Source organism: Spea bombifrons, chromosome 11 (assembly GCF_027358695.1).
Source record: "Spea bombifrons isolate aSpeBom1 chromosome 11, aSpeBom1.2.pri, whole genome shotgun sequence".
Lineage (NCBI taxonomy): Eukaryota > Metazoa > Chordata > Amphibia > Anura > Pelobatidae > Spea > Spea bombifrons.
Window position 1 is genome coordinate 16154916 of NC_071097.1, and position 19227 is coordinate 16174142.

Sequence of the window (19227 nt, forward strand, 5' to 3'; positions counted from 1 at the left end):
GTAGCAGAGGTCAGAAATTTGTTTTCCCTGTAGGCTGGACTGCTGATTTTATATTCCCTCTCCATCGTGTGTTACCATGGTAACAGCCAGTTCCAGGATCAGGTAACCTGCTCTATAGGCCAATCTTTATTTCACTTTTTGGATTGTTAAAAAAGTTCGTGTTTGGTGATCAGTTTCTTAAGAGGAAGTCAGAGCATCTTTCCCCTTTCACATCCTGTGGTTGCTCTAATGGTTAATCAGGAAAAGGAAGCGATTTCTTAATGTATTGGTTACTGCTGTAATAAAATGATGTACATATTCTTGATTGGATAATTATGATCTAAAATACGCAAAACCAATATATTTCATCAAATATGCAAAATTCAGCCGCTATTATTATAGTACCACGCCCACAAAATTAATAAAGATATTTTATCTCTGATTCTACATTCTTGCAGATCATACCAAAGCATATAATTCAACACAAAATATTAAACCACAAGAAGTTACTCAATATAATTTATAGCAAAAATAAATCGAAAAAATATCTATGATCTGTGCAGTACAGAATATAAAACTGTAAAACGATTGTTTTTTTATTATGGATTTGTTGAATCAATTTTATTGAATATAAGATGAGGATTTTTTCAGAGCAAATGCTTTGAAAAACACCCCTCGTTTTATAATCCAACCTCAAATAGAGGTCACACTCTTCCACTAAGATCCACATCCCCCACAGCGCTGCAGGGGACCTCGATCCTCCTCTCTAATAATAAGACAAATAATTACAATATCGGAATACACACCAAAAAATATGACACACACAAATTCACAGTTCATAAAGTTGATTTTATTAGGGGACTCTGAAGTAGGTCATAGCAGCAGGTAAGAGAAAGATTTTGATGTCATTTCCACCACAAACACCTAACCCCAAAAATCAGTTGAAACCTATTCTGTTTGCGTATGTATTACATTCAACATTACAAGTACTGGAAAACTTTCTATTCTGTGGGACGAAAGACAAGATCTTTGTAAAAGAAGAGGGAGAAAGTTAAACTACAAATACATTGGATCCATCGATATTTTGTTTAAAATGCTTTAAGTTGTATACCTTGCCCTGCCTCAAATATGCCACAAAATACAAAAGTGTTTATATGCAAGTTTTTGGTATGCACAAAACTGTCTCATCTACGTGGACTTTAATGTAGACTTCGCCCCATTTGATCAGTTTGTTTTGCTAGGTTGTATTAATAATGATGGTTAGCAGCTGTTGGCAAGGAGGCATTATATGTTACATACAGTACAAAATATTATTAGTAGCTATAACTGGGTTGGAAGAGAGACTGAGAGGCAACTGAATCTGAAGATCCCTGTGGAACGTATTGCCCAAGAGACGCCTGGCTATTAATCTGCAAAAAAACAAAACAAAACAGTGCATTAGTAAATGATCTAAAAATAATCAGTCAAAAGAGCAAATTATTAAAGGGACCACACAGCCTTCAAATTCACTTTAATGCATATATGTGGTACCTTTACATTTTCATTGTGTCTGTCTTGCAACTGCATATTCATCAGAACACCCCCTCCATATGCATTTGTTCCTTCCTGCAAGCTCCCACCAGGTATTTTCCATGCAGGAGATGTGTTCAGCTGTACCTCACCTCCAGCACTGGTTCTGGTAAGTGCTTTATTTATTTAGATTTTGCAAAAATATGCAAACATTTAACAATTCAATTTAGTCCCACAGGAGCTGTTTGTTTACCTAAACAGCAGAATATCTGCATTATACATAAAAGCACTCCATAGACTATAATAGTAACCATAAACAACCATTCCTTCGAGTTGAATATTTCAGTGACATTATATTTCCTAACCTGTGCTCTCTTGAGGAAGGCTTCCTGTGCCGCTTTCTCATTTTCGGCTTTTCCGAGCCAAGCAGCAAGTGCAGAGGCCTGAAGAGCACGTCCATAGGAGAAAGAAAGGCGCCATGGACGACCAAGGCTACAGCGGTTCATAGCATTCAGATTGAGAGATGCCTCCTCTTCACTCTGACCTCCTGAGAGGAAACAGATGCCTGGAAACACATCAAAAGCACAGTGTTAATGGATGTTTTCAATAAAATTACAGACATATACAGAAAGTTACAGAGATAAAGGGTTACCAGGTACAGCAGCTGGAACAGTCCGTCTTAGTGCTGTGACAGTAGCCATGGCAACCTCCTCTGGGGTGAATTTCTGGGGACAGGATTGTCCACCTGTCACCATATTTGGCTTCAAAAGGGTTCCTTCTAAATAAACATGGTGCTGTATAAGAGCTGCATACACAGCCGAGAGAACCTGTATATAAAGACAGATCGGGTTTAATTATAACACACAGATAAAGTGTGAGGCCTTTTAAATTGGTTTTCACTGCACTTTTATTTCATGCAACCACATATAGGAATAGAGGATGGAGGAAAGGAGAGATGAATGAGAGAAACTGTGTTACAGGGAGGTAGATGTAAGATTAGGCGTGATAAGTAAAATAAAAGTTGCAACCCGCCCCGATCTAAAGAACTTTGGTTTCCATGATGCTCTCACCTTCTCTGTCTCATACTGACATCGCTGGAGATCATGGTCACCATCGGACAGGATTTCAGGCTCTACGATTGGAACAAGGCCATTCTACAGAACAGAGTGCAAGAGATGATGCACTAAATTAATGTGTACGTATTTACCATTCAAGATTCAGGCAGCTGGTTTGTTGTTTTGATATACAGCAGGGAAAAGCTCTTTTCTAGGATGAAATTCAGTTAAATATAATAGAACTTGATGGTTGACTGAAAAGCATTCTGGTATTGTGGGCTCATAAGTTTATCCCACACTTTTCAAAGGTCCTTGAATTGACAAAATCCTTAACTCAGTACCCCAAATTGATATTTCCTTGCTGGGGCATATTTAATGATATGCCTAGAATTGCACATACCGGCCATAAAGAGTGGTAGGAGTGCTGCTACATTAATAGAATATGGGTGGTATAGGCTTGTAAAGTATTGTACAGAAGTCAGGTAAAGTGGGCGTTTTAGGCACAATGCAGTAGTGTAGTAGTGTTTTAAAGGGGGATTCCCACCATGTTTTCCTATATTTTTTATTAAGCATTAATGTATGCAATTATTACATATTTTATGCTTCCACTAAAATTGCTATAAAGTATTAACCTTTTCACTTACCCATGTGTTTCACATGAGTACTTATCTACCTATGATCCTCTTCTACCTATGGGAGCAACCTGGAGATCAGAATTGATGCTGCAAATGGTCTCAAACACCACATACACAAGCCACCAATATGCGGCTTTACATATAGGGCATCTGACTTCTGTGTAGGCTAGTACAGCCCCATGAGGTCTTAAATCTGGCTGGGAAAAGCACAGCTGGCATGTAGCAAACACTGGATTTAGTACAGGTATTGTTTCAAGGGAAAAAGCCACAACTATTATGCCACAACCAGAAAAAAAGTGGGCGTTTCCCCTTAAGTAACTACAACAAATGTGAACAACATGCAAAGTAGATATCAATGAAAAGGCCTAGTACCGAGTACCAGTACTGTAATCACCTGCTGGCAGATGCTGGCATACCGTGCCAGTACATTGGCATTCTCATAAATAGCTGAACTTGAGGGAGCAGAGTCTGAGATCTTCAACACACAACGCCACTTGGCAAAATCAGCTCCATCCTTTTTATACTGAGCGCAGCGCTCGGCAAGTCCATCCAGACCTGAGATTAAACAGTAATAGGAGAGTATGAGATGGCAGGAATGACAGATCAGGAGGAAGAGCTTCAGTAAGCATTATAAAAACACTTACCTTGTGTTGTGGTCTCTCCATCTGTCCCAGCTAAAGAAGCAGTACCTTTATCTACCTGTTAAAATAGATGGCAAAATTGTAAAAATAACTATAAACCCCCCCCCCAAGGCAAACATCAAAAGTGGCTCCGCTAAGTGAAGTTCACAATACAGACCTTAATTCCAACAACAATCCCGAGATCTTTAAGGACTTTGGGAAATGGAATGTCATTGCGAGATTTCTGATACACCGTCTCATCGAAAAGAATAACACCTCCAATATGCTTATTCAGAGCGGCATCAGAAGAGAAGAGGAGATCTCGGAAAGCACGCCTGTTTTCCTCTGTGTTCTCTACGTTGATGCGCTTGAGGCGACTTCCCATGGTGCCTGTGAGACAGCATCTCTAAGACATTGCACTTCTTGTCAGACAAGAGTATTGTTCAAGAAGAAAGGAGCTTAAGGACCAGAAAAGTTTCAGTTAACCACTGAGAAGCAAAATAGATAGAACAAGAATAAAGAATATTCGGATAGTTACTATTGATGGAGCAGAGAAAAACTTAAAGAGAAGGTATCTACAAAGTTATCTTACCCACGGACTCATCTGCTGCCAGAATCCCCTTGCCTGGTTGAACTATACGGAGAGCAATCTCGGAGAGCTCCTTCTTCTGCTCCGGGGAGAGGGCTGGATGTTTTGGAGACATTCTGAAAAACTGACAATAAAAACATTTACAAGGTAAGAGAATGCAATGACTGCAGAGCAAATATGATTCTTATTGAGCGAAGTGTCATATTACAGAAAAAGAACCATGTCAGCAAAAATACACGCCTCCACCAGCTAAATAGTGGTAAACACTTCTGAGAAACTGTCTGTTGGGCACAGGTCAACAGTCATTTAGATAACCAGTCAGACGTGTTCCAGCCCAACATGCAGCGATCAAATGAATTCTGTTTGCATGTACAAAGGTAAATGCAAGCCAGATCCTACAATAAAAAAAACAACCCTAGTACAACCAATTAATCTTTTTTTAAATGAAATATCACACAGATTATAATTTGTGTGTGGGGGGGGTTAGGTTTTAGTTTTTTTTGCTAGCAACCATTTTCTGAAAAATGTATTTATATTTTTAAATGTCATAACTTGTGTTCAGCCACAAATATCAAATATTTACAATTTGCATGTAGAATGGTGAATAATCCCAAAACAGTTTTAAGGATTTCTGATACTACGATTTATTCTTAATTTTAAGAGTAATGTTGTGCAGTTGTAATAAAAAGGTACACATTTTCCCATGAGAACAGAGGCCCAATTGTTACATTTTAGAACACAAACAAAACATTAGCCACATAACGGCTCGGAATTCCAGTTTAATAATGTTGGCAAAAAAAACCCAAAATAAAACATGCTTAATACTCCATGTATTGTGAGTGCAATGTATCAAAATGAATAATTCTAATTATTTCAAATAATTCACTGCAAACGGTGTTTTTTGGAGGTATGAGAGGTTCCCTTGAGCCCGAGACAATAATTAAGAACACATCATCAGACAGGGCAGATTTTTTAATGCTACCCTCCCTATAGTACAGCTTTTCTATACACTTCCACACTCAAACATGACATATAGTTGTTCATATTTCCTATCTATGTGCTAACAGATTGTTTAATTGGCATTTTATATATAGTGTAGCCAATAAAGTGCAATAGGTGCACTCGTACATATCGGGATTCAATATCCAACAGAAAAAAAAAAAAAAGTAAAATATACATAGGGAAGGATCTAGTAATACAGTGACCCAAGAAACACATACCCTGTATAAGAAGTGCCTTGAACAATAAGAGACTGTCCAAGACAAATAAAAAAAACCGCAGAAAGAGTTGTCTAAAAAGTTTTGTTTTTTAGTTTTTTTTTCCCCTCATTTTTACTTTAGTCATCCTAACGCCGAATAAAAGAAATCAGTGGACGAGGCTCCCGAATCTTCGTATCTGCGCAGCCTAGGGGGCGGACGCCCGAATATACAGAAGATATATAGATTACTCGCCTGAAGAAAAGATATACAGCATGCAACTTCTACATGATCATATACGATATCCCCTAACTAGTTAGTGAAATAATTTTTGTTTGCAGGACTGAATCGCTCCAAGACCCCGGTACCAAGCATGAAGTATATAATACACACATAAGCTCAACATAAGAAAATGCGCTGCGCAAAGCGCTACTATATTAACCCCTGCCTAACCGCGAGCGAGCGAGCCACACTCACCTGTACGCGGATACCACAAACTCCGACAAAACCCCCTAGGACTGAGACGGATTCCGCCACATCAGCTTCCTTATATTGTCTGCCACCTCTAGGACTGTAGGAGGGCAGGTCACACCTTCAGTCTCGGCCAATCGCATCAGCCTACAATTTTTGCTTCGAGTGGTCAAAGTTCATTCACGCAGCACAGATACTGGTCAACAGTAAGTTTCACCGACTGATCCGTCACGTAGGGACAGAAGGGGCGATGCTTTGCACAACGGGTTTCAGAATCCGTGCTAGAAATACCTGCTAATGGCTGTTTTGGACAGATGGGCCTCAAAGCAAAACAAAAAAAAAACAGCCAACGTGTGCAGCAACAACATCATTTAACAATTCCACTTGAGATTATGCTTATAATGTTATTCTGGTGCAAAGTTAGAAAACTTTTTTTTGTTATAACAGTTGCTTTAATCAGCTAATTACTGATCACTGATTGCTAAGGTGATAGTACTTGCCATGAGAATGTTTTATAGAGAACTCACAGTATTCCCAGCAGGTTATTTCATGCATGACACACTTTTTATGTTTGTTTACCAGACCTTTTAATAAAAGGACTATAATTTCTAAAAGGAATTCAACCTTGTGTGGTATTTTAAACCTTAAGACTGTGTGGTTACGTGATCCCAGCTCACAATGTGTATATGTGTGTTTATGGACAGGTATGTGTAAAGGCAGCGTATATGGGCACTTGTGTGTAAGGGCAGTTTGTGTATATATGTATGTTTATGGGCAGTGTAAATAAAATAAACTATGGAAAAAAAAAAAAATAGCTGGGGGGCACAATTTTCCATTCTTGCCTGGGGCACAAAAGGAGCTACCTACAGCCCTGTCCACAAGTAAGGAAAAGAAGCTGAGTCCCGAGTCCCAGACCCTACGGGAGTAGCGCAGGAGCTTGCACTGTGTTTATTCGAGCTGCATTGAAGAAAAGCTGAACACAGGGCAAGTGAGTCACATGTGTCTGAGTATGCATGTGGTTATGTTAGTATGTACATGTCTGGGTGTGTGTGTCTAGTTATATTAATGTGGGTATGCATGCGAGTGTGTGTGTGTTAGTATGTCTATTTTTGTTGGTGTCTTGATGTGTGCGCTAGTGTGAGGATGCATGTTAGCGTCTTGGTGTGCATACGTTAGTGTGTGTTAAAGGTCTATCTGTGTTAGTGTGTGTTAAAAGTGTGTGTTTGTGTGACTGTCTGGGTGTGTATGAGTTAGTGTGTGTCAGTGTTAAAAGTCTAGCTGTGGTAGTGTGAGTGTCTGGATGTGTGTGTTAATGTGTCATGAGGTGGAAGATGGGCCTTCCCATTGGGGGGGCAGAGGCAGGGGACCCATCAAGTTCTTTGATTTAAGTATTTTGTCCAAGGTAACCAAATAGAATGGGAAGTATTTATTTGTCCAATAGAGGCAAAAAAAAAACAAATTCCACAAGGCAGGAGAATGTTTCCTCCCCAAGACATGCTGGTTAATGTGTCAGCAATTGCTTGTTAAATAAGAGCAAAGTTCAGAGTCTTTGGGACAATTAGAGATATAGGATAAAAAGTGAGAGTATGTGCAATAAAATAAAATAAAATAACCAGCAAAACGTTGAATATTTCACAAAAAAAATTAGGTGACCAGGGAAATTATTCTAATGTCTCAATCCTGTACCAATGCACAACACTTGGTTTACAAGCAGTTTTGCAGAGTGTATCTGTGTTTATACCCAGCTAGCAGCTGCACACTATAGTACAGGTTCTGCCGGAGGTATGTAGGAGACTTGAGCATTCGTATTCGGGAGAACATGAAAATGAACACGAGGGGTGCGTTTCCGTTGTTCAGCCCGAATACCGAAGAAAAGAACATGGTGGCAGCAAAACGTACATCACATATCATCACATATGATCCCGATTAAAATCACAAGTGCCAGAGAGAAATGGGCTCCCCTATTAAAGTCCCATCTGGGTCATTTAATTAACATTTTCTATAAAGATCCATGTTGGAATATGCTTGTTCAACATGTGCCACGGGGGAGAGCCCAGCCGACACAATGTGTTAAATTCATGTAGCCTATTGAAATTCCATTCACATGAAGTCTGGGTAGTGACAATTGGAATGAGAACCATCCAGTGTGTTGAAAGGTGTGGAGAAGCTTCTGTTGGAAAGATATATCTAAAAAGTATTTATGTATGGTTTCCATCGTGTAAAAATTGGTTTGGTTTTTGCGTCACTTTGGATTGTGGCTTTGACCCAATCCATTTCAAAAATATCGAGTAATCTCAGCGTGTAAGTCATGGCCAAAGTCCAGAGGTAGCATGGATTAATTGAGAAATTGCTTTTTTTGCAGCAGGGGAGAGATTGAGCAACAAGGCTTTCTCCCCCAGCCTTGATATATCAGACCTCCTCCTGTAGGGAAAAGCCAAACAAGGCCCAAATTAGTGTGAGGTCAAATTTTTGTTTAAGTGTCTGCTGGGCATACGTATGGTATGTTTTATATTTTAGTAGATTTACTTCTGCAATCAATTACCTCAATTTCTGGAACATTCTAATTGCCTTGCCCTGTGTTTGTGCTTCCAGTACATGTGACGAGCAAATTCATTTATGTAAAGATGCCATGGAGCTTTGTCCTAAAGTGTGTGAGTGGGTCTGCAAATCAAGAGGAGGGGATATGGTCTGAGTTGACATTAGCTGCTTAATTTTAACTGGCTAACTGTAGATAATGTGGATGTATATAAATGAACTGAAACGTATCTCATATCTGTTGAAGTGAAAGCAGATTGCTTGAGGCCTGGTGAATGAAGTTGTGTAAAGGTTGACGGACTCACTTTCCTAGCACTGAAAAAACGTGTTCTGCTCTACCATGCTGGAAAAAAGGGTTATCCTGTAAGGAGACAAATACAGAATATTTGCTATTCAACTGAAGCCGTTTCCTCACTAGATGCCAGGTTTTATGTGCAATAATTAATATATGATTTGGTTGTAGCAAGGGGGGTGTAGATTGATTTATGGTGGTAGCATTTGTTGGTCTACAGAGTGGAAAGTGAACACTAAGCAATTGGTGATCCAGTCAGCAATCATACAAAAATTGGCCACTAAGCTGTATTCCATTGGGTTAGTGATATTCAGGCCCACTAGGAACAATGGACTTGGATTTATGAAGTTTGGTATGAGCTATAGCTGCAATTAACGTATGTTCATTTTTTGGTGAAGTGTCTATTGCACCTCGATTGCATACCTAAACCGGTATGGTCAGGGAATCGGTCAGCAGAAAAGTTCCAAAGCAAGGTCAGGAATGTGTCCCAGCAAGCTCCACCCCACTTGAAAAAAACATTTATAACATTACATGATTGTTGTAACGTAGAAACATGCTGCCTCATTCATGTTGGCTAACAACAGGAACTAAAATACCACACTTGTGGCTCCAAGAGTAACTGTAAACATAAACTGATATGCCACGTTTATGGCATCTAACACAATAGCCATAACTATGAACTATGAGTTGTGGTGCCAAAGTTGTGGCCCCAAAAACATATCAAAACCATAACAAAGGTTCAACCCAGGAGTTGACTTGAAGAGTGAAGCCCATGAACAGAAGAGCAAGAAGGATCAAACAATAGAGAAAACTCCAGAGATTTAAGAGATGGAATAGAAACAATTGGAGATAAAGAGCAAGATCTCGGTTCGCCCCAGGGCTCAGTTGATGGTGGGTTGGTGTCGAGCATAAACTGTTGTGCCATTTCCGCTGTGTATAAGGAGTTTGCCCTTTGTGAAACCTTCAGCTTTACTGGGTAATGAGGAGCGAAATTGATGTGCTTGTTAAATAACTGTACCAATAGGGGAGAACCAACCTGTATCTCAGAGAGAAAAGTCTTGAAACTGTAGTAACGTATGCTCATTTAGGGTCTCCTGTGAGGCTGTGTGGATTGTTAAATGGATGTGTGGTCTTCCAGGTCTGATACTCTGGAAAGTCTTTGATTCTGTGTTGTAACTTCTGCTAGTGTATTGTCAATTGTCATAGATAATTTTGGTAGCTTCACATCTAACAGAGAGACAATGGTGATGTTTGCGTGTGCTTTTTGTGCTGCAGATGGTGTAAATGCGGGCTCAGAGCTTGGAGACTCTTTAGACATCATCAATGTCTCCAAAGAAATGACCATGGTTTTAGTGGTTTCTATAAATTTCTCCATAGAGGCTGGGGGGGGCTTTGTAGGACCGGGACAGTGCAGTTTTAGCGTGAGCTTTCAATAGTTTAAGGTAACCGTACAAATATTGTGCTCAGAGGCATCGGTGTAAAAATTGACAACATTTCCGAGTTGTAACAGAATATCATAGAAGGAGTTTCTAATTGTCAGTTACTCACGGCTTGAACACAAGGTAGCAAATAACAAAATAAGAAGAGTCCATTTTTAGACATGCGACTCAGCTGTATTTTAGCTGGTTACAGCAGACGTCTGAAAAACAGCAGCCCTGAAAGATGTTGATATATGGAATTTGATGAGCTTTAAACATGGCGGGGCTGGGAGAGGGACAGTAGATTGGTTGGCTCTCACAGAAACTTGCCGGACAGGCATGTGTGTGTGTTGAGGCAAACTGTATTCCTGTGAGGTACCAAGTTATGTAGTCTAGTGAGTCCCAAAAGCAGTGGGACTGGAAACGTGATGGTAAATAAATTAATCTACTCAAAAACTAAATGGTCGAGTAGTATCCGGAGAAAAAGAACGACCCCCCCCCCAAAAAAACAGCCTTCGCTGAACATCCAGCAGTTGTTTTAAGTTAGTACCTTTTCCATGATAAGCCATATGTAGATGGACCTTGCCCCAGAAACTCTGGTTTCTTTAGAATGACATAATGGGGAGTGTTGTTACTTTGAGGTGACTGCAGGCTCAGATGGTCTGCACCCGACATTGTAGATAGGCCAATGGGTCTTTTAGGTGTTAATGACCAAAATGAGTGTTAACTTTGGGAAGCTATTTCTCCCTGGAGCTGTAAAACCATTTCTTTGCTAGTGAGTGAGATCTTGGCTTTGTTGTCAGCCAAAGGGTGTCCATAATATAGACCTCTCTAGGTTGAAAGGCCAAAAATAAAGCCTGACTTGGCTAGGTGAGTGGACCCATGCCTCATCTGTATTAACATCACAGTATCTAGTATTTTATCTTTGGACATTACAGCAACCTTTTCAAGGTTCAAAAACAATTGGTAGTTTTATACAGAGGAAAGTGCAAAGTCAATTCAGCTACGCCCCGCTAACAATACAAACATTATGGGGGAATACGGCTGGGATTTTTCTTCACAATGCCTTTGTAGAATAGGCTGTGTCTCCACCAATGCAATTAAGATGACCACCCAACAGTACCCCCTGAAACATTCTTATTGCCTAGTAGTGGTGGGGAGCCAAAACTTCAACCTTCAAAAGGACTTTTGTCAAGATTAGTAGTATATTTCATGCTCTCCCACATAGTGTTAAGGAGCTGGGCAAGGACAATATTTATAAGCAGGAAGAAGACATCATGCCAAATTATTTATCATGTTTTAAGGACTGATTTTAATTATTACCATAAAGACACAATATTATCTTTATTTTCAATTGGCTTTTTTTCCTCTGTGTAACATCGGGTCAATGTCCAGAAAATCAAGTTGCTGTGGAACTCCATAGTTAAATAACAAAGGCTGTTGACTTTTGCTATGTTACCTTGCAGCAGACCGTGTTCAGTATCTATGTGCATGCATGTGCTGTACAACTAGTTTTTCAGAAAAACAAATCATGCTGTCTCAGGGATTAATTTGTGACCTTGTGTTAAGGTCATTACGGGAGCACACCCAAGTACCTGTCTTTTGATTCTGCAGGGTCATCAATATATATGTGGCAGTTAGTGTCTCTAGTGTTTAATTCAATTTGTGCACTTTGTATCCAGCTGAGAGGCCAGATAAGCCAATAACTGATGTTCGGGGGGGAAAAAACAGCTCTCTTATGAAGCACTATATGCTATTCTAGCAGTGGCATCTCCATTCATATTTAGGGGGGGGGGGGGCAATTCTAAAACGCTACATATACGCTATATATAGATATAGATATCCGTTATATATGCGTTAGACATGCATTTTTAACTACATAATCTGTACGTACCTCTTTATAGCAAAGACCGTGATTGAAATATTATTTCAAATTAACAGCTGAACTGGCAGTTTTTCATTATTTAATATTAGACCCTGCTGCCGATATATATTAATATTGGCCTCTGCTGCCGACATATATATAAATATAAAGCCAGCCCTGGTGTCCACACTGCCCACATAGAACCTGACCAGCACGCAGATAACACACACAGGAATTGCAATCTTTGTCCCCAAACAGCCCAGCATTAATTCTCACTCATTCACACAACTCATTCACACATTAATTTATTCTCTAACTAATTTACACAATTCATACATACATTAATCCTTTTCATTCTCTCACTCATTCTGACTGGCTTTATTTCAATATTCTTATTATCCTCCTTTCTCACTATCTACCCCCCCTCTCCCTCTCTTGTAGTTTACTAACCTTCAGACGTCATATATTCCGGCGCTCAGCATGAAACGCTGGCACCTCGACGAAGACACTGAAGACAGAAGCCTCGCGGAGGAGAGTGAGGGGTGCCGAGCGGTTGCTGGAAACTTGGGCGACCTCTTGGCGTCCCTCTCTCTCCTCCGTGTCTAGTGCTTCCTCTGGGCTGCAAAAAAAAAAAAGACAAGAAAAAAAAAAACAGCGTTTCAATTGGGGGGACACAGCTTGATGTAGGGGGGGCATGGCCCCCTCCTGCCAATGCCACTGTATTCTAGTAAGAGTCTATTTCTAGAAACCGAGAGAATAGCACATAGACTGTCATTCAACGCAGGGAGTAAGAGGACTGGCCAATTGAAAGGTGTCACAGGAGCCTCTGTGCCCAGGGCTCCTGGCAGGTCCTGGGGGCCCGCCTCCTCCCTACAGACCATGGACCCTGGTCTTAGAAGGGGTTCTATTTTCGAGGTGAGTACAAGGGGTTGACTTTCCCCTGTAGAGTGCCAAATTTTCCCAATTATTAGAGACCCTAAAAGACTGGAGTAAATAAATTGGGAGGGGCTGTGTGTGGAGTTTTCCTCTCAATCAGGTGAGGACTTACAGGACTTATACAAGAACTTATATCCAGCTGTTTTAAACTGGTTTTAGCCAGGCAACTGCCCATGTTTACCATCTTCCCCACAGACTAGAGCACCAAGCCCCTGTGGTAACTTGTCTTGTCTTTATGATCTCTATAAGCAATGCAAACAGGTTTAGGTGGGGGGGACTTAAAATCCTTCCTTCCCTCCCACAGGTCAAGAATGCTTAAAAAGGAAGTGATGCATTAATACACTGGAAACAGAATGTGATGTCAAATACATCATCTCAACTAAGGATATATAATATAATGCCACACAGGAAATCCTCCTGTTTTCGTTTTCCATCATGGTGGATGCGGTAAGAGTCAGCTCCTAGCAGTGAGCTATTCTCAGATGTGGAGGCTTAAAAGTAGGTAAGATCAAAGTGTGAATATTGAGCAGTGCAAAGGGATGGCCTAATGCAAAATTACGTTTTAAATACTGGTTTGTTTACCATTAAACTCAGTTCACGTTCTACCCCCAAGCATTCAGTGTGTTTCTTGAGGAGAAGGCGTTTAACGGCTGATAAAAGGATGTTGTGACTGGGTACCTCTGTCAATAGCTGCTTCCTAGCTCTTACAAGAACTGTACAGGGGCACACTCCAAAGTGCTGACTCTCCAGTCACCCAAATCACTAGCCGAAGCTTAACGCAGGGTGAAGCATGAGAACTGTTTATTCAGAGTTACACACAGGGTTCTTGACATACATAGTGGAATACAATGGGGGGGAGGGTTGGAGAAAGAGATTTAAACAACATATTAGTGCACCATGGAGGGAGGGGTCAGACGTTAAACAGATTAACTGAAACAATCGTTTGTCACTCCCTGGTTCCATATCCTGGCTGTCCGCAAGAGTTAATCCCCTCAGCAAGTGATGAGACAATACATTTCTGGAGGTGGCTGAAAAAAATATGGCGTTACAGGGAAAAGTTATAATGTAAAACATCATGTTGGTAAAATACAGGTGCAATCCCAAATAAATATCAGTGCTCCACAGTCCTCATAGTCTCTCATTTAGGAAATATGGTAAAACCTGTAGTGGGGGGGAATCAGTAGAACCTGACCCCCTGTACCTACACACAGATGCCTTTACAAGGCCAGGGCCCATAGTCGGTGGGGTGGAGGCTGGCTCTCAGGCCTCTCCAGTGGCCCCAGTGACGGAGGGTTCCGTCACAGATGTGTCAGCATGTTATTGCAGATACATGTGTTCAATTCTAATATGTGTGACCCAAAGTAAACATGTAGACATTACCCCATATCCTTAGCATCATATTTAGCGGTTTCCAAAATTAATGACTGTCACAGTAAACCCTTTGCACCATGTGACAAAGCTCACATCATCTCAAACTGGTTTCTTGAACAAGACAATGAGTTCACTGTACTCCAACGCCTCCACAGTCACCAGATCTCAATCCAATAGAGCACCTTCGGGATGTGGTGGAATGGGAGATTCACATCATGGATGTGCAGCCGACAAATCTGCAGGAACTATGTGATGCCATCATGTCCATATGGACCCAAATCTCTGAGGAATGTTTCCAGCACCTTGTAGAAAGTATGCCACAAAGAATGAATGCAGTTCTGAAGGCAAACCAGGTCCAACCCGGTGCTAGCAAGGTGTACCTAATAAAGTGGCCAGTAAGTGTATATGAACGCAATGCACCCATTGAAAAAAATGCATTTTGAGCCTGTACATGTACGGGCTTTGTCATTAAGGGGTTAATCATGTGATCTGGCACTGGGAGGGTTAATGGCGGTTCCTCAGGATGGAATAACTTACTGCTGTATAACTTTTTCCTCTCATTTAATTTTTTTGGTTCCCTGCTTTAGATTTTTCATGAAGTAAATATCATGTATCATAAAAGTTTAAAATAAGTTAGTTTTAAGTGTCTATGAATAACCTAAGTGTTACAAACATAGTTCCCTATACATTTCCCCCCAAATCCAAACAAAAATAGTAAAAAAGTAGCCATTGTCTTATATTCAAGGTCATCTTCTAATCAGACCTCAAATAGGAGGTCTGACTACAAGACTAAGATCCAGATCCCCCGCAGACAACCTCCTCTGCTGCAGATTACTGCATTGGGATGCGGGTCCTGCCAAAAAACTTGCGGGCGCGAGCGGGCGGTCAGGCACTGTACCTGCGGGTCCCGGTAATCCCGCAAGGCTGCCTTCTCGCTTCTCCCTTACAGTGTCTCCTGTCTTGCTCCGCCCAGGAACAAAACAGAGTCACGTGATGTGCTGTCACTTCCCGTGACTCCGCCTTGTTCCTGGGCGGGGCAAGAGAAGAGACGCTGTGAGGGAGCAACTCAAGGGCAGCCTTGCGGGACTGCGTGGGAAATCTGCAGTTCAGGTAAGGAGGTGGGCTTAATTGGCCACAAATGTGGTGGGAGTGGGGGCGGGATTGGCCACAAATGTGGTGGGAGTGGGGACGGGATTGGCCACAAATGGGGCGGGAGCAGGCGGTTGTAGAACACCCACATTGCGGGAGCGGGCAGGATTGGGCAAAAAAAATCAGCGGGATTGAAAAAGCAGTCCCGCGCAGGGCTCTACTCTGGGGCTTCTATTACGGAGCGCCGGCATCACAAGACCGTCTGGTGCTCATTTATAGAAGCCCCGACGGAAGTGCCGGCAGCAGTAGCGGAGGTTGTCTGTGCGCATTGCGCAGACCTCCACCGGCTGCCCCACTAGACACCAAGGATTCTGAAGCATGGAGAGAAATAAAGGGATGCACTGGTAAGTCGGGGGGAGGGTAAGAGTGGCATATGGGGGGGTATAAGGGCTTTCTGGAGGCAGAGTGGCATATAGGGGGTTAAAAAGAATATCAGAGAGGCAGAGTGGCATATAAGAGGATATAAGGCATATCTGGGGGGGCAGATGTGCATAACTGGGGGCAGGTTGGCAAATAAAAGGAAATGAAAATGCATTTTTCTGAATCATAGGTTTTATTAAATATGAAAAATAGTTTATATGTGAATTAATATTTGCTACTAAAACTTTTTTCTTATATGGTAGTCTTATATTCAGGATCTTTTTTCCTAAATAAATATTTACATTTTGGGGGGTCATCTTATAATTGAGCAAATGCGGTAACAGACCCCTCTTGGCAGTGGTGGAACTACCGGGGTCGCGACTGCGACCGGGCCCTGGAGTTCTGCCAGTCAGGGGGGCCCAAGGGGTGCCGAGCGGTCGTTTTCAGCAACCGCTCGGCACCCCTTGATGCTGCCAGCAGTGTGGGGTCTACACATCCAGGGCCGGCCTTTGGGGTGTGCGACCTGTGCGACCGCACAGGGCGCCACACTCCAGGGGGCGCCGCCGCGCGGTCCGACGCCACCGTAGCGTACCGCTGCCATCAGCAGCGTACCTAGCGGGGGGGCGGTCCGCACCGGGTGCCGCTCATCAGGGGGGCACCCGGCACCCCTCCAGAGACGGACAGTAATGTCCGCCGCTGTTGCCGCGCGGATCACAAGGGAGCGGTATCGGAGGTCTTTAACAGACCTCCGGCTCCCTTGAGTGATTTTAAGCCGGTTCAAGGATCTCCCTTGAACCCGGCTTAAAATCACTCAAGGTAGCCGGAGGTCTGTTAAAGACCTCCGATACCGCTCCCTTGTGATCCGCGCGGCAACAGCTGCTGTGCGCCGGGGTTTGCTGTCAAATCCCGGCGCACAACACTGAAGCCGCGCCCACTGCTGTCCGTACCCTCTGACCCGGAAGAAGACAGAAGAACTGAAGAAGAGGAGCGAAGAGAAGGAAAAGGAGCTGTATGGAGAAAAGAGGAAAGGTAGGAAAGCATTCAGTGAGAGTGAATTGGTATGTGTGTGGATTGGTGTGTGTGTGTGGATTGGTGTGTGTGTGTGGATTGGTGTGTGTGTGTGGATTGGTGTACGTGTGGATTGGTGTACGTGTGGATTGGTGTACGTGTGGATTGGTATACGTGTGTGGATTAGTGTATGTGTGTGGATTGGTATACATGTGTGGATTGGTATATGTGTGCAATAGTGTATGTGTGTGGATTGGGATATATGTGTGGATTAGTATATGTGTGGATTGGTATACGTGTGGATGGGTATATATGTGTGGATTAGTGTGTATGTGTGGATTAGTGTATATGTGTGGATTAGTGTATGCGTGTGGATTGGTATGCGGGGTTTTTTGGGATGGGGGGGCGCCAGAGGAGTAGTCCGCACAGGGCGCCAGAACACCTAAGGCCGGCTCTGTACACATCACTTACAGCCACCCTGTACCAGCATGTACTGGCTGACCTGGAATGATAGGAGTGTGATTGCTAACAGCAAGCACAGTCCCATCATTCCTAGGTACCAGCATTTACTGGTTGCCTGGGTATGATAGGAGTGTGATTGCTGTGTGGGCAGTGTGGACGCCAGGGCTGGCTTTGGGGTGTGCAACCTGTGATCTATGCCTGTAATTTAGGGGGTTTTAAATATACCTTTTAATGACGTGTTTTTATGTGAATTCCAATTGATCTATACCTGCAAAGCTAGTTTTCCATACATTATTTATGTATACCTGCAAATACAGTGTTTGTATGTCTTATTCAGTTGATTAATACCTGCAATGCTGTTTCCATGTATTTATTTGATCTATACCTGCAATGCTACTTTTCATATACTATTGTATACCTGCAAATACAGGATTTGTATGTCTGATTCTGTTTGATATATACCTTCAGTGCTGAGATCACAAGTGAATTTCAGTTGATCTATACATGCAAAGCTTGGTTTGTGTGAATGTGTTGATCTATACCTGCTATCGGCAACTGGGGCTAATAATATATATGGGCAGCAGGGGCATCAATACACAAGGGGCAAAAACACTAAGGGGGGTATAAACGACAATGCAGTGTGAAAAATCCATCCTGATGTAGACGTCTGTGACGTAGATTGTGTCCTGCTGTTTGTGTATTTTTGGTTATCAGTGTAACAGAGCCTGTCCTCGGGTGTGTGTGTATAGGTGTTGGTGTGGCAGAGCCTGTCCTGGTGTGTGTGTGTGTGTTTGGATGTGGGTGTGGCAGAGCCTGTCCTGGTGTGTGTGTGTGTTTGGATGTGGGTGTGGCAGAGCCTGTCCTGGTGTGTGTGTCTGGGTGTCGGGGTGACAGAGCCTGTGTTGGTGTGTGTGTCGGGGTGACAGAGCCTGTGTTGGTGTGTGTGTTTGGTCATCTGTTTCCTGGCACTTAACTTACAGTAGGAATTATTTAATTTATATTTATCCAGAGATAAAATGCCCTCCTGAAGTTGTAGTGACTTCAGGCGACAAAACGTTCAAGGCCCTGAAATCATTTAGTGGAAAAGTTATTTATTGTGTTATAATATTTCAAGGATTAGTCGCATTCAATTGTGGCTTCAGGCTTCCCATGTTGAATGATCAAGTATTATTTTAGCCCAATAACAAAAGTATAATTCCATAGCACATAACTTTTGGAAATTATGAATGCCCCCTATTTATTGTTTCTAGAGTCGCCTCTGCTTCTGTCCCATCTGCCTCGGCGCTGCCCCGACTGCAGTGGTGGGAGCGTGAGGCGTCTGTCTCGGGTGCCGGCGCTTCACGCTGAGCGCTGGCATATGACATCATATGCCGGCACTCAGCAGTGAAGCCGTGCACACCGCGGCAGAGCAGCGAGACAGAGGCCTTGCGTCCACAAAGGGTGGTAGGGAGAGGGTAGATAGTGTGAAGGGGAGGGTAGATAGTGAGAAGGGGGGCTAGGGACAGGGTAGATTGCCTGAGAAGGGGGTAGATTGGTTGGGGTGGGGGGGCCCTTAACAAATTCTCGCATCGGGGCCCTGAGGCTTTTAGTTACGCCCCTGCCTCTTGGTAAATGTATCTTATAGATGTGTTTCTATATGAATGCAGATTGCACATGCAGCCCACATAGGTGATAGTACACAATAGTTATTTTAGGCACAGTTAACATTAAATCTGATATTTGCACTACACAAAATATAGTTAGACAGGCGGGACAGAGTAAGGGACAGGTGGGACAGA

General features: G+C 42.4%; 2 protein-coding genes across 2 annotated transcripts in view; both read right to left on the reverse strand.

The window, feature by feature from the left end:
- Positions 1-19227, reverse strand: part of NDUFV1 (NADH:ubiquinone oxidoreductase core subunit V1) — a 587185-nt gene that overhangs the window by 113931 nt on the left and 454027 nt on the right. The window lies entirely within an intron of this gene.
- Positions 808-6192, reverse strand: LOC128468775 (fructose-bisphosphate aldolase B-like). Its single transcript, XM_053450585.1, has 9 exons — positions 6061-6192; positions 4391-4511; positions 3977-4188; positions 3823-3877; positions 3573-3733; positions 2559-2642; positions 2141-2315; positions 1854-2053; positions 808-1388 (listed from the first exon to the last, which is right to left on the reverse strand). Exons 2-9 carry the CDS (start codon positions 4500-4502, stop codon positions 1293-1295), a joined length of 1095 nt encoding a protein of 364 aa, XP_053306560.1. The 5' UTR covers positions 4503-4511; positions 6061-6192; the 3' UTR covers positions 808-1292.

Coding starts and splice junctions, on each gene's coding strand:
- LOC128468775 (XM_053450585.1), bottom strand. CDS start 4,502: ATGTCTCCAAAACATCCAGCCCTCTCCCCGGAGCAGAAGAAGGAGCTC. Junction 3,878..3,976: donor GGATTGTTGTTGGAATTAAG/GTCTGTATTGTG, acceptor CTATTTTAACAG/GTAGATAAAGGTACTGCTTC. Junction 2,643..3,572: donor ATGCCAGCATCTGCCAGCAG/GTGATTACAGTA, acceptor TCTGTTCTGTAG/AATGGCCTTGTTCCAATCGT.